This window comes from Metarhizium acridum (assembly GCF_019434415.1).
Source record: "Metarhizium acridum strain ARSEF 324 chromosome Unknown scaffold_13, whole genome shotgun sequence".
NCBI classification, from domain to species: Eukaryota; Fungi; Ascomycota; class Sordariomycetes; order Hypocreales; family Clavicipitaceae; genus Metarhizium; species Metarhizium acridum.
In genome coordinates this window covers 2,904,995-2,917,199 of record NW_027094016.1, presented here as the reverse complement: position 1 = coordinate 2,917,199, position 12,205 = coordinate 2,904,995, and the positions used below count along the sequence as shown (strand labels likewise).

At 51.3% G+C, this 12,205-nt stretch overlaps 8 protein-coding genes across 9 annotated transcripts; 2 read left to right on the top strand and 6 right to left on the bottom strand.

Annotated features, from left to right (window-relative positions):
- Positions 1-195: 195 nt before the first annotated feature.
- Positions 196-793, bottom strand: J3458_003527 (uncharacterized protein; the record flags this gene model as incomplete). Its single annotated transcript, XM_007812294.1, has 2 exons — positions 196-446; positions 655-793. The coding sequence occupies 2 exons, from the start codon at positions 791-793 to the stop codon at positions 196-198; spliced, it is 390 nt and encodes a 129-aa protein (XP_007810485.1).
- An 840-nt stretch (positions 794-1,633) lies between these two features.
- J3458_003526 (uncharacterized protein) lies at positions 1,634-2,745 on the bottom strand (the record flags this gene model as incomplete). The annotated part of the gene is made up of 3 exons (XM_007812295.2): positions 1,634-1,955; positions 2,019-2,556; positions 2,634-2,745. The coding sequence occupies 3 exons, from the start codon at positions 2,743-2,745 to the stop codon at positions 1,634-1,636; spliced, it is 972 nt and encodes a 323-aa protein (XP_007810486.2).
- A 338-nt stretch (positions 2,746-3,083) lies between these two features.
- On the bottom strand, positions 3,084-5,221 carry J3458_003524 (uncharacterized protein). 2 transcript variants are annotated; one of them, XM_007812297.2, is made up of 5 exons: positions 4,658-5,221; positions 4,510-4,602; positions 4,419-4,444; positions 4,083-4,350; positions 3,084-3,882 (listed from the first exon to the last, which is right to left on the bottom strand). In XM_007812297.2, exons 1-5 carry the CDS (start codon positions 4,914-4,916, stop codon positions 3,617-3,619), a joined length of 912 nt encoding a protein of 303 aa, XP_007810488.2. In that variant the 5' UTR covers positions 4,917-5,221; the 3' UTR covers positions 3,084-3,616. The 2 variants fall into 2 exon arrangements, with proteins under 2 accessions (XP_007810488.2, XP_065977595.1); XM_066117804.1 differs by having other exon boundaries at positions 3,084-4,350.
- J3458_003525 (uncharacterized protein) lies at positions 3,172-3,556 on the top strand (the record flags this gene model as incomplete). The annotated part of the gene is made up of 2 exons (XM_007812296.1): positions 3,172-3,366; positions 3,431-3,556. The coding sequence occupies 2 exons, from the start codon at positions 3,172-3,174 to the stop codon at positions 3,554-3,556; spliced, it is 321 nt and encodes a 106-aa protein (XP_007810487.1).
- A 472-nt stretch (positions 5,222-5,693) lies between the features above and the next one.
- On the bottom strand, positions 5,694-6,391 carry RPB7 (DNA-directed RNA polymerase II subunit; the record flags this gene model as incomplete). Its single annotated transcript, XM_007812298.2, has 4 exons — positions 5,694-5,709; positions 5,776-5,945; positions 6,009-6,089; positions 6,143-6,391. 4 exons carry the CDS (start codon positions 6,389-6,391, stop codon positions 5,694-5,696), a joined length of 516 nt encoding a protein of 171 aa, XP_007810489.2.
- A 1,852-nt stretch (positions 6,392-8,243) lies between these two features.
- J3458_003522 (uncharacterized protein) lies at positions 8,244-8,561 on the bottom strand (the record flags this gene model as incomplete). The annotated part of the gene is made up of 1 exon (XM_066117803.1): positions 8,244-8,561. The coding sequence occupies one exon, from the start codon at positions 8,559-8,561 to the stop codon at positions 8,244-8,246; it is 318 nt and encodes a 105-aa protein (XP_065977594.1).
- A 59-nt stretch (positions 8,562-8,620) lies between these two features.
- J3458_003521 (uncharacterized protein) lies at positions 8,621-9,421 on the top strand (the record flags this gene model as incomplete). Its single annotated transcript, XM_066117802.1, has 3 exons — positions 8,621-8,653; positions 8,809-8,892; positions 8,966-9,421. The coding sequence occupies 3 exons, from the start codon at positions 8,621-8,623 to the stop codon at positions 9,419-9,421; spliced, it is 573 nt and encodes a 190-aa protein (XP_065977593.1).
- Positions 9,422-10,095: 674 nt separating this feature from the next.
- Positions 10,096-10,953, bottom strand: J3458_003520 (uncharacterized protein; the record flags this gene model as incomplete). Its single annotated transcript, XM_007812300.2, has 1 exon — positions 10,096-10,953. Exon 1 carries the CDS (start codon positions 10,798-10,800, stop codon positions 10,096-10,098), a length of 705 nt encoding a protein of 234 aa, XP_007810491.2. The 5' UTR covers positions 10,801-10,953.
- Positions 10,954-12,205: the final 1,252 nt, after the last annotated feature.

The following is a 12,205-nucleotide window of genomic DNA, read 5'->3' as shown; positions in this document are numbered from 1 at the left end:
GATATGAAAGGGGACGCTTTTCAACTCCATGACCAATCTTTGAAAAGCTCGGATAAAAGTAACAAAGTTGCAAAAGTGATAAAAAGTACGCGTGCCACTTGGATATCAATGCGAATTCATACTACGCAAATAAAAGTAGACAAAAAAAAGCCCGAATATCCCAGTATACCTTCCTCCTCCTCCTCCTCCTCCGCTCTACCTCTTCAACACACCAAACAGCTTCTGCTTCAACTTGTCCGCCAAGCTAACGGGCGCCGCCGCGCTCTCCCCCGTCTTGTCCGCCGCCTTCTTGCCGTGCCCATCCGCAACATGTTCGTTCCCTGCGCCGCCGCGACCAGTGTGGTAGTCCTGGTTGTCCTGGCTAGCGCGGTACGCCGACTCGGGCACGACGTCTTTGTCTTTACGAGCCGCAGGGGCGGAGCCGACGTCGCCAATGTTACCAGCACCTGTTTGCAAAGTAGCCCCTCGCGTTAGCATCGTGGATAGAGAATTTTTTTTTTTTTTCCAAAAAAAAAAAGAGGCCCACCGCAAGGCATCAATGCGAGAGAAGTAGATCCGGGCATCATTGCATATCGCAGTTCCCGTCAATTCCTCGCCCCCATTGCAAAGTGCTCCTCTCAGGAATTAAAAAGAATGGCTGCATCATCGTCTCACCTCCTCTGCCGGCGCTGTACGCTCCGTCGCCATGGCTCCCCTCGACTCCGGCGCGGACGACTTCCCCGTCGACATACTCCGTCTTGTCGGGATTGATGTTGCCGGCTCCTCCTCGGCCGTGGGACACCTCGACAGCCATGACTATTAGCCCTTGGACCAAGTTGCTCTCTGGAATAATCTTGTGCCGGCAAGGCAACGACGTGGCGTGACACCTGTAGAGGCCGAAATCGTGGAAAGCGGTGAAATATCCTGTAGGGACCAGATGCTCTAACGCCCGGGAAGGGGGGCAAAAAAAAGGACAGTCGGAAACCTAGAAGCCTTTATATCTCCTTATCCTCTGGGTATTCAGCGGTGCCGATAAGATGGAAGCATCAACAGGTGCAAATACGTGATACTGTTGTCATGGGTGGGCCTGCAGCCTTGTTTGGCTCCAGCCATGGCCTGAAGCACACAAGCTTAAAAGGCTGTGCCAACAAGTGCCAACAAGTGGCCGGGTAGTTATCTGTCGAGCGCCATCAATCATCAGATGGTCGCTGAGTGGCAAGCCTCTCGATGTTTATCGGCAAGGGCCGGAGACTGCCAAGGCGCTGGAGGACCAGGAGCGCGCTGGGCCAGTGAGAGTGTGCCGATGCGGCCCCGTTTACGTAGCTGAAATTGGCGTGGCTCTGGCTTGCCGAGAGGCTTATCTTTTGACCTTTGTGGTGAGATGGTTCCCCGTTATCACCATGTCGTCTTGACTGAGGCAGACAGCGGTTTGCTTTCACGTGGCGCAAGAATTGGGTCACCATGGAGGGAGGAATCGCATCGCTGCCTACCCCCCCCCCCCTTGCTCGGAACTTGATGTAGTAACTAGTAATTAATTGTTTTGCACAGACAATGATGCTCTTTGTAGTACACCTCAAACCCCCCCTGCCTACGAGTACACCTTTACAACCATTCAACCGCCAAACTCCAGATCTAAAAATCCCATGCCTCTAATCTACTGCGCCATCCCCGCACGTCCGACTTGGTAAATTTCACCCGTCAACGCCTCATCCCCCCTGAGGACCGGCCACGACGCCCCATCTGCCTTGACGAGCGTCACCTCCAGCTTCGTCCCCAAGATCTTATACGACGACTTGGTCGTATCAATCAGTCCATAGAGGGGCACGTCGGCAGAATATCGCTTTGGCGGGGAATCGCTCGTCACCAAGTCGAGAGCAAGTTGCCTGTCCTGAAACCGAACCTTTGCGCTTTCCTTGTTGATTTTCTTGAGGAAAAATGCGGCGATGACGGTTGTTGCAGTTTGGTAAAAGTCGTGCCTTTGATTCAGGCGTGTCAGCACATACGTTAGCAAACAGGCAGAGGACGCATGGCTGACATACCTAACTGTGCTCAAGACCTCCTCCCCAGCTGAGCCCGTCTTCTCGTCCTCCTTCTTGCCACTGCCAATGAATAGGTGTCTATCCTTGGTCTTGCACCCTTCAATCTTCATGAACTGGTCAAACTCCAAGACTCGTCTCTTGCAGCACGAGTACCCCTTGCTGCCCTCGTGGAAGATGGGCACACCGGGGTGGTAGACGCATGCCTCGCCCTCTCGTGAACTGCCCTTCTTGTATCTCTGCCCGCAAGTTCGTCGGCGGCACGTGCTTCCATCGGGGATCTCCAGGCTCGCATCGTCATCATCCGTTTCTGGGGCAGGCGGAGGAGGCGTGGGTATCGATTGGGCCGGCTGGATTGGCAACCGCGGCGGCGTGGACGTTGTGAGCGCATCAATCTTTTTGGCTAGCGAGGCATCGTCCTCTTTGGGCTTTTCCTCGACGGGGGGAGGGATGTCGGTGGTGGAATGGGTGCCGGTCGTGCATGGTGGGATGGACATGAATTCGTCAAACGTGAGGACACGGGGCTTGCAGCATTTCCATCCTAAATACGGCTGTCAGCTTGGCGGTGCCATTGAAGCATGGAGCAGAGGTTGCTCCATGAAGAGGAGACCATCGCACCTTTTTGACCTTCGTGGAAGATTGGTGGACCGGGGTGATATTCACATTTCTCCGTAGGATCGGTGTAGGTCTTGCCACAGCCTTGGTGGACACATTTCTGCGTCGTGGCCATGTTTGTTCTTGTCTCTCTACAGAATTGGCCTCATAAGGAAGCCTCTGTCCGGAAGGCTAAGTTCCTCGATTTGTCAATTAAATACAGGAACGAAAGAGTTGGCTTGGAGAAATTCCGTTGACCTTGGCCCTGGTGGGGTGGGATGTTCTAGAAATACCGAGTCGGTGGCGCACACATCAAGCTCAGCTCTGGCAGCATCACCGCCTTCCCAATTAGATGCGGGGTCGATGCAGCTCGGGCCCCTAGTCAAGGTTAGCTCGGTACAGGGGTGGGCCGACGGTGCGCCAAAAGGGATGTACGTGACAGCACCATGGAGGCCGTCGTCTTCGTCTCTTTTACTTGTAGCCAGATTATCCGGCGTGAACTATTTCGCACTGTCGCTAGCTTATATCGTTGAAGGAACACCAAAGTGCAATTCATAGGACAATGTTTCTCACCAATCGCCTTTTGCAGGCCTGCAGAATCACCTTTTTCACCCGCGACAACTGCGGCCTTTGCACACAAGCAAAAGGCGTGCTATCCGACGTGTGGGATAAGCGGCCGTTCGCATACAAGGAGGTAAATCTGGCTTTGCCCGAGTCCAAATCTTGGAGGGAGCTTTACGACTTTGATATTCCAGTGGTGAGACAAGTGGTCACATTTGGCACCTGCTCAAAGACCTGATCATTACTAACTCCACGACAAGATACACATCAGCAAGGTCAATGCTGCCGAAGAACATGTCGACGCAGCTGCCAAAGCAGTCAAGTTGATGCACCGCTTCACCATTGAACAGGTAGAAGCGAAAATGGACCAGGTCGAGAAGAATTAGCTTGGCTTGTTGCCATTACCATAGTTCCACACAAGTCGCCACCTTCTCTTGCCAGAATTTCTAATATGAGCCCTTCTTCTCAGCGATGGGAGCGCCCTGGGAGGCGTTGAATTGCTGCTTTAGCACATAATCCAGTGCAGTGTAGTCAGCTGATACACTGATCATATCGAAGCCCTGGTCGGCATACAGCTTGGCCTGCTCGCCACTCGTGGCATACATGCCGCACTTCTTGCCGGCTTTCCGGCATGCTGCGTGGATTCGAGCAATGGCTTCATTCAGCTCGGGGGCCATGACACCGTCTAGGATGGGGTGGCCGATATTATTGCCTGTATCGTGTTGGTTAGTCTAGCGCCTTATAGATATATTCTGCCCGTTCATGAGTATGCACTGATACGGACTATACTGTAGTGACGTATCGTGTGGAGCGCGACGGCCAGGTATTTGGTCTGGCTAAATACTCCTTGCCTCCCACCGTATATGTTGGGAGCTGAAATATGGGAAAGGGAGGGTTGCTTTTTAACCATACCAAGGTCAAAGGGTCCGATGAAGAGCACGTCAATGCCCTTCACGGCAGCAATTTCTTCCACCTCGTTCAACGCCTCTTGCGTCTCAATCTGGACCATTGTCAAGAGAGCGTCGTTTGCCTGTTGCAGGTACTCCGTGAGTGAGGGTACGGGATTGAACCTCTCCGGCGCGATGGGGGATCCGAATCCTCGCTTGCCCCAGGGTGGGAATTTGGCAGCTTGTACCACCTCTCTTGCTTGATCTGCAGAACGGAGCAGCGGTACGAGAATCTAGAATAGTTAAAAGATCGGGCTCTGATCCCTCAGTGGTTGAGATATGTCAGCCATGCCGAACTTACACCATGAGCACCAGCATCCAATGCCCCTATCCAGTGTCGGTCAGCACGCCATCATGTAACCCCTGCAGGAAAATAAAAAGAAAACACCCACGTTTGACCATCCACGACTGCACATCCGGCAGTCTAACAAGAGGCGTCACGCCCAACGCCGCAATCGCCGGCACCGCATCATGCATAGCCCCATCTGGCTACCGTCAGCAAGCCGCATAAACCAGACATTCCAAAGCGTGTTTGCTTACCGTCAATGTTCCCATGCTCACAATCAACCATGACCCAATCTACGCCCGACCTCGCCAACAACCTTGATATATTCGCCCCCGGAATCATCTGCCACATCCCCATGGACTGCTTGCCCTGAGCAAACGCCGTCTTGAGCCGATTGCGTGCCTCCATGGTGTATGTCCTCTGTAACAATGTCACAACTTTAAACGGAGCTTTCTTCGAAAGTATATCACGTCTAAGCAGTGAGCCAACGGACGCCCTCAACAAGGCGTGCATGTCGAGAATGAAAAGGGTGTGAGATATGGTCAAGGACTCGAGAGACGGTTTTGTATCACAGTGTTATTGCGGGGACGCGTGGTTCTACTTCAGCGGCATCGGCGTAATTGGGCTTTGGAAGTGGTTATGCTTTTGCTTCGGGAGATACATGGCTTGGTGGGGATCCAGTAGTGGGGGTGACGATGAGCTTGGGAAGAGTCATCGGTGGGGGGTTGCAGGATGAGTTGATGTCTGGTTCGGGATTTGTTTACCCCGAGGCAGAGGTTTGCGACGTCGAAATGCCAATTGGTGTCAGTTAAACACGCTTATTTTGCTTTTGAATAATATCTCGCCTCTCTGTGCCAACAAGAGGCTGACAATCGATGCCAAGTAGGCCTGACGTGCTGCTATGCATCAAAATCCACCCAACTTGTGCTACAAACTACGTCAAGCTCAGTGCATGTGGGAAGAGAGGCTGGTGACTTTGACTTTTTCTATTCGTTTGGGGCCTTTTGGTTCTCCTCATTTTGTATTTAATCTCCAATATGACATTTTGCTTTGCCCAATCAATCCCTCCTGGCGCTCGCGCCATATCAAGTTCTAGTCGTTATATATTCTGTTAGGCCCTGTTAGGGAGTCGTGTCGTATGCCCAGAGGAACAGCTTTTCAGGCCTGTACCACACGAGAGCACCCAGTCTTATTATATTCTCTCAAAAATACTTGGGAGAAATTTTTTTGGTCGTCTTCACCTCGAATGCGGGCGCGTTATAAATAGACGGCTCTTAGATTCGTAGCTCATCAGTCCTGAAGACATCTGTAACATCGTATTAGCGGCGTACTCAGGCGCAATTGTTTTTATAGTACCAAGTCCTCAGCGTACCCTAGGTAATCCTCCTTGATACTTCCAATGGCCCACATCTCCCCGACTTCTGTTCTCGTTCCGATAATTTTGACGCGCACGTGTGTCCCGGGTTCGATAACGGTGTCCTCGTTATTGGTAAACTGCGGTGGCGTCGCGTTTGGATCCCACTTTATATCGCTTGGTATCAACTTCTCTTGTGGTTAGCTACAGTCATTCTTTTGAAAAGCCTTCGCAAGCGTCGTCTGCCATACATGTGCGGAAACGAAAAGTCGCAGTGGGCCGGCCTGCGCGAAGAAACCTTGAGGGTTGATAGAATATACAACGGCATCAACCTGCGCAAGTTAGGACTCTCCCTAATTTCAATGCGATGGTCTCGCTGTCATACCGTCTCGCCTTTGAACGGCCGCCAGACGACGGCGCGGTAACCGACTGTGAATTCTGCAAGACCGTTGCCTGGAAGAATGCGCCCTTCAGAGATATCGAACGTGTCCATGATAGAGATGATATAGTAGCTTCCAGCGCAAGTACCCTCCACATCTTTCAGCAGCTTGCTGGTGACAAGTTCGTGCATGTTGCGTCCAAAGTACGAGGGGTGCAAGGTCACCCTGCGCTCCATGTTGTACAGGAAGAACATTGTGGACTCTTGCCCTACTGCGGGAAACAGAAGCAGTAGCCAATTAGTTGGTGTATGTTAAGTTGGGTAGGCGTATGGGCGAGATGGAGGCTTCGCAGGGCTCAAATCGGGGGGATGAAGGTTCGGCTCGCAGTTCCAGTTGGGGATGGATCGCGAGGATGCGCCGCTGAGGACGGAGCGACGAAGGATGTAGACGAGCCGGAAATCTGGAGGAATATGTTTGAAGGACACTCTCCACGCCCCGGGAAGTGCACGGCTAGCCCCCGAGTGGGAGTTGGCGATGTGGTTGAGGATCTGAGATCTGAGAGGTTAACGACGCAAGGCTGGGGAAGCAAATGCGACGCCAACATTGGTGGTTGAAATCTTGTCTACCAGATGACAGGCAGGTGGTCCGTGCACAGCCTGGTCGCAGTTGCCTGGTGTTTCCTGGAGGTGCTTAAATGTGCAAACGAAGCAACGACGAGCAGGTTCGGATACATTTTCTTACTGTGATGCAAAAACTGTAGCCTTTAGTCCCTTAAGAATCACCACCAAGGGAACTAACTACATCTCCCAACTATTTAAATTATCCATGCTCTCTAATCATTATACAGAGCCCTTCGACCTCGGGCTCATCGGAAGCCAAGAGGCCAGTGGGCCACCAGCCAAGGCGCGACGCTACGGAACAAACTCACTGCTGCCGAGATCTACCCGGTACCTAGGGCGGCTGGGTTCAATGCTGTGGAAAGGGGCCCGAGTTTGGTGAGCCGGGACCTGATCCGAACTTTGAAAACAAGGGTTTCTTCCAAGACCGGCTTGTCGACTATGGTGCAATTGGAGGGAGAGAAACCCTGCAGCAGAACCAATCCTGCCTAACAACATAGAAAACTCTCATCGCAAGGCCATGCCATGCATTTGACTGATGCAAAAATACAGGCAAAGTGTCACGCAGTGGGTCGGCTACTTCACCTTTCGTACTCCTATCGCCATGGAGGATTTACCAGAGCAGCCCTTGAGCTCAGGAGACGCTTATTAGGTTGCGTGCCAGAATGGACCCTCCCTACGCCACTAAGCTTGGTGTACCGAGTAATATTACCCGTCTTCAACAGCTCTATATGCACATTGTCGCCCCAGGATACGGAACTGTTTTCTCGGAGTATGACCGAAGGCCCGATTGTGCTCGACTGTACTCTGCAATAACAACACAGCCTCTGGCAAGAATATATCATTGTCCATAGCGAAGCATGGTATATACCTCGGAATCCGCAGTATTGGCGCGATACACTTGTACCTTGGCAGGTCAAAGTCTCTCTGCCCACCCATCCAAGCCGCAACAGCTCAACCCTGCACTTCCCGGCGGGCTTCATGAGACATTGTTCTCTGCAGAGTTTGCTCGAGCACACGGCCTAGGTCATGTATGCTGGTCTTCAAGGACATTGCACCCCTAGACATGATACAATGTACCACTTACAATGCTACTTGACAGCTGATGGCCGAGGCAGCATCTGTCACTGGTTGGAGACATGCTCTGTGTGGGTTATCGAGACAGGACCACTGGAAGACCACGACGGGAACACGAACAGGGCCGACAGGACCTCTGTCAACCGTCCAGGCGGGGTCGCCTGGTGGTTCCAGCCTTGCAAGCTCCTACGCTCGCACAGCTCGCCCTGCCCAGTACGAAGAGCTCCGGGTTCGTTGGTTTTAGACCCACGCCCCTTGTCTCGACGTCGTTCCTCGCAGACTTTGGCAGATGGGACTGATGGTTGCAGCCGAGAACCGGCAGACACTCTCTGTGTGCCCGCAGCCCGTTTGCTAGTACGACACCCCCCCTTGAGCACAGCACTTCAAATTCATTACAGCACGGGGTACATGGTTACGGAGTAAATGAAGTTGGGATGGAGTCGACTTGGGCGCTGCGCTTTTGTCGTGGCTCAAAGTGGCCACGGAAGAGAAGGGCCAACCGGGCCCCCGACAGGCAGAGCTGGCACATGAACTGGCCTGGATGAGCCAAACCTACCATCTCATCATTCAACAATCGAGTTCGCTCCCTCTCTTTTCGTCTTCTTCCGCCATCCACTTCTATTCTTCTCGTACAGGCGGGCTTTTGAGGAGGCGCTTCGGCCAACCTTTCCAGCTCGACTTCATCTCCTCGGTTTACCCGCGTTTGTGTCTCGGCTCCTCGTTCCGCCATCGTCCCGCGGCTCGCTCTCTTTTTTTGTTTTTTTTTTGCTGGTGTGTCGCGTGCCCACCATGTCGCTGGATTTGGAGCACCACCTTACCTTTGTGAGCATCACCACCTATGGAACCTCGGATGTCCATCGACGTCCAACCCCTCCCTCGTTCCCAGCAATTTCACGTCAAATCTCAGCCTCAATCCCATACTGGACTTGTTGCAACTCGATACTAATTTTTTTCCTTCCTGTTTTTCCTGTACACAGTATGGCGCTTACCACCATAATTCAGTCAACAAGGTTATTCACATAATATGCGTCCCGATTATTCTGATCTCGGCCTTTTGCATGGTATGCTCATGGAATTACTGCCTCCGGCGTCCAGCATCAACCGTATTCGGCACTGGTCCTAATTCTTTTCTAGGCCACGTACTCGGGCACCCTCATCCAGACCCCTAGCTGGCTCTCCGTGCCGTATCTTGACCTCAATCTGGGCACCATTGCGGCTCTTATGTATACGGCACTCTACTTACTACTCGAACCAGTGGCTGGCTTTGTGTTGGCTGGATTCTGCTTGGCCGGCACCGCTTATTCCAACTACCTAAAAGCAGAGAACCCAGCTACCACTTTCCAGATTGCACTCGGCTGCCATCTTGTTGCCTGGATTGTCCAATTCGTTGGACACGGAGCTTACGAAGGCCGCGCTCCTGCCTTGCTGGATAACCTACTCCAGGCCATCTTCTTAGCCCCGTTGTTCGTCTGGCTTGAGGTCCTCTTCAAGCTAGGATACCGCCCTGAGCTCCAGGCTCGTGTCGACAAGAGAGTACAGCAAGAAATCGCCAAGTTCAAGGCCGCTTCTAAGAATGGGAAAGCCAAGTAGATGGAAAAACACGCCACGGATCGTGTGTTGCTGAGTGGTCAATTACCCAATGAAGCAGGAAGCTACAGTGGGAGGCAAGACGCACTTGACCTAACCAAGTAACCATGCATCGCGCGCTACACTACTGGATACTGGGACATATCAACGCATACTTGGCCAACGGCCAATATACCCAAGCATACTGCCACGGAATATACATGCCAAACCCGGGGTTTTATTGCAAGGAGTAACTGCTGTTGATCGGTTACTCTTTGTATATCGACGTGTCTCAAAAGTCAAATTTTACCAAATAATTGATTTATTTTGAAAAAGCTAGGCTAGGTATGGTGACGGCTCTTACTATTCTGTCTAGAAACGAAGCAAATTGCTCCAACCGACCCGATGTCTTGTTTATATCAACCCTGTATTAGCGAATTGTTTTTAAATGATTAGTGCCTCGATGTCGATGCACTGATGTCCTCAGCCTAGTGTTGAAGAAGACCGAAGTGTATTATATGAAGGAAGAAGGTTGTAGATCGAAATCGGGGGGCGCGGGAGGAGCATAGGATGGTACAGTCCGATGTGCGGTAAAAATCAACCCTATGATCAAATTGGAAAGAAAAATCAAATCATCAACTTCAGCCATGTCTGAAGGCATTGACTTGTGGCTGTTCGCGTATGTGCACAAGATGGACTCAAAACATGGCCCCTATCTCTTCTCTCCGAAGTGCTGTTTCGCAAACCATTGATTCCGAAGACGGAGTTCTTTTCTTCCAGAACAACTCCCATTTGCGTGACTCCTCTCCCAGGAACTTGAATTGAACGGGAGGCGGCTTGAGCTTGCCTTTGGGTATCGGATGGTTTTCGCATTTCGAGGATAAGCCGGGTTGTACGATGTCTCGATCATCGAGAGACTCTGATGCAAATTGTGTCCCGCTGCTCGTTATGGAATCCACTGGCAAGAGGGACTCATCCGATGCAGAACTGTCCCGAACGGCACGAATGGTTGGGTTTAATTCCGCGAGAGTCTTGTCCAATCCAGCGCTGACTCTAACGGTAAGAGGCTGCTGTTTTTCGTCTTCTCGTGTGTCCTGCGGTGAACAGTTGTCATGGTTTGCGTTCGAAACGTGATGGTCCTTCACGTCGGCTGCTGCGTCTGCCGGACCAGATGCCGAAGATGCATCACTGTCACTGGATTCCTCGCACTTGACGCAGTCCTGAGAAAAACGGCGATCCTTACAAACCTTTGGACGACGCGAAAAGAAGCCTTGCAACCGTTGTGATAGCCTGGAGCTACGGCCCTCTTTCCCGTGCTCAGGAAATTTGTTGCATGGATGATGATAATCCGCTGTGTGTCCACATCCGAACTTGCGGATCTCTTGGCAAATAGGGCCCCCCATTATTGCGATGGGCTTTTTTTCTTCTGTTTTCTTATATTTTCTCGGATGAATAATGATGTATTTGGAAGATGTCAGGGACGATGATGGTAGAGAAAATTATCCAATTGAAGCAAGTTAGACGGAGATATGAGGTGCTGCGAAAGAATATAAACGGTTCGTGATGATTCGAGGTTTGTGTTTTAAAAAATCGTGGTGACATGGTATATTATACCATATTGCCGAGAGGTGAACATGACGTGAATACCATGAAAACTTTTGATATAACTGTTATAAGATGTGATTTTGAGCACGATATGGGTATGCATAGCATGGCCTATGCAGATATCTTTTACAGGCAGTTTTATTACGGTTATTCAGCGGCGCTTGTTAAGATAGTGTCAAAGGGCTTAGGAGAAAAAAGTCGATTTGAAGCCGTTAAGTGCCAGTGTGTTAGTCATGTTCAGATTAGTTGGAGAAATTTTTTTTTTTCCGTCTTTGTCCATGATGGCGAGTCCCGGAATCACTGGTCGGTTGAGTTGGGCGCCCTTTGGTTGAAAACTGGTTGTCGGTGCGTGGCACCGTTGTCAAAGAGCCGAGTAGAGAACAAAACGGCCTTTACGACATCACTCACTCAAAGACATGCTTTTCTCTGGTGTTGAGCATTTGTGACCTTCTGTGAATATGCGGCGCGTCTTGTATTTCGTCTGTTCTGGGTAGGTATGCACCTGTCTATCATTGAGGACTGAAGCACATATGTTCCAAAGTGCACTCATCTAGCTGAATCGATGTTCGTGTATACCGTGTTCGTGTATACCGGTATACGCCTTACATGTCAGGATTTCATTACATAGAACGATACATGCCACGTCAGGCCAAATGCTCTTTGCGCCAAACCGTAATGCGAGCGGGCTAGTTTGATATACAACTGGCGCCGGGGGATGGAATAACACCCGCGACGACGGACAGTGCCATCAAGTTCCTTGTTACCATTCACTACGTAGTCAATCGAGTTTATGTAACATTTTTACTCCGTAGGCTGTCTGCTTTTGATTATTTGGGGGGAATACTGTTCTATTCGCACGTTGATGAGCGCCGCGATGGCAACATTCTCGGCCTGATCGGGGAAGACGTCACTACGACATCACATCTTCTAATGCCGGAAAAAGCAAGAGGAATAACTACCAACTGCTCCCATTTGCTGTACATCCCGTGCCGTGCCGCTCAGCCACTTGGTACGACATGAGGGTGCAGTGACTCAAACTAGGCCGCGGGACTTTGTGATGCGGCCAAGGCATAAAATGAGGCAGGTCGCGCACACAGCCCCCAACGCACACACTCCCACATCTGTCCCTCGGCATCGTCATTCTGATTCTGGAGAAGGATCGCACGGCAGGGCACTCCAAGTCTGATCAACAGCCAAACGCCT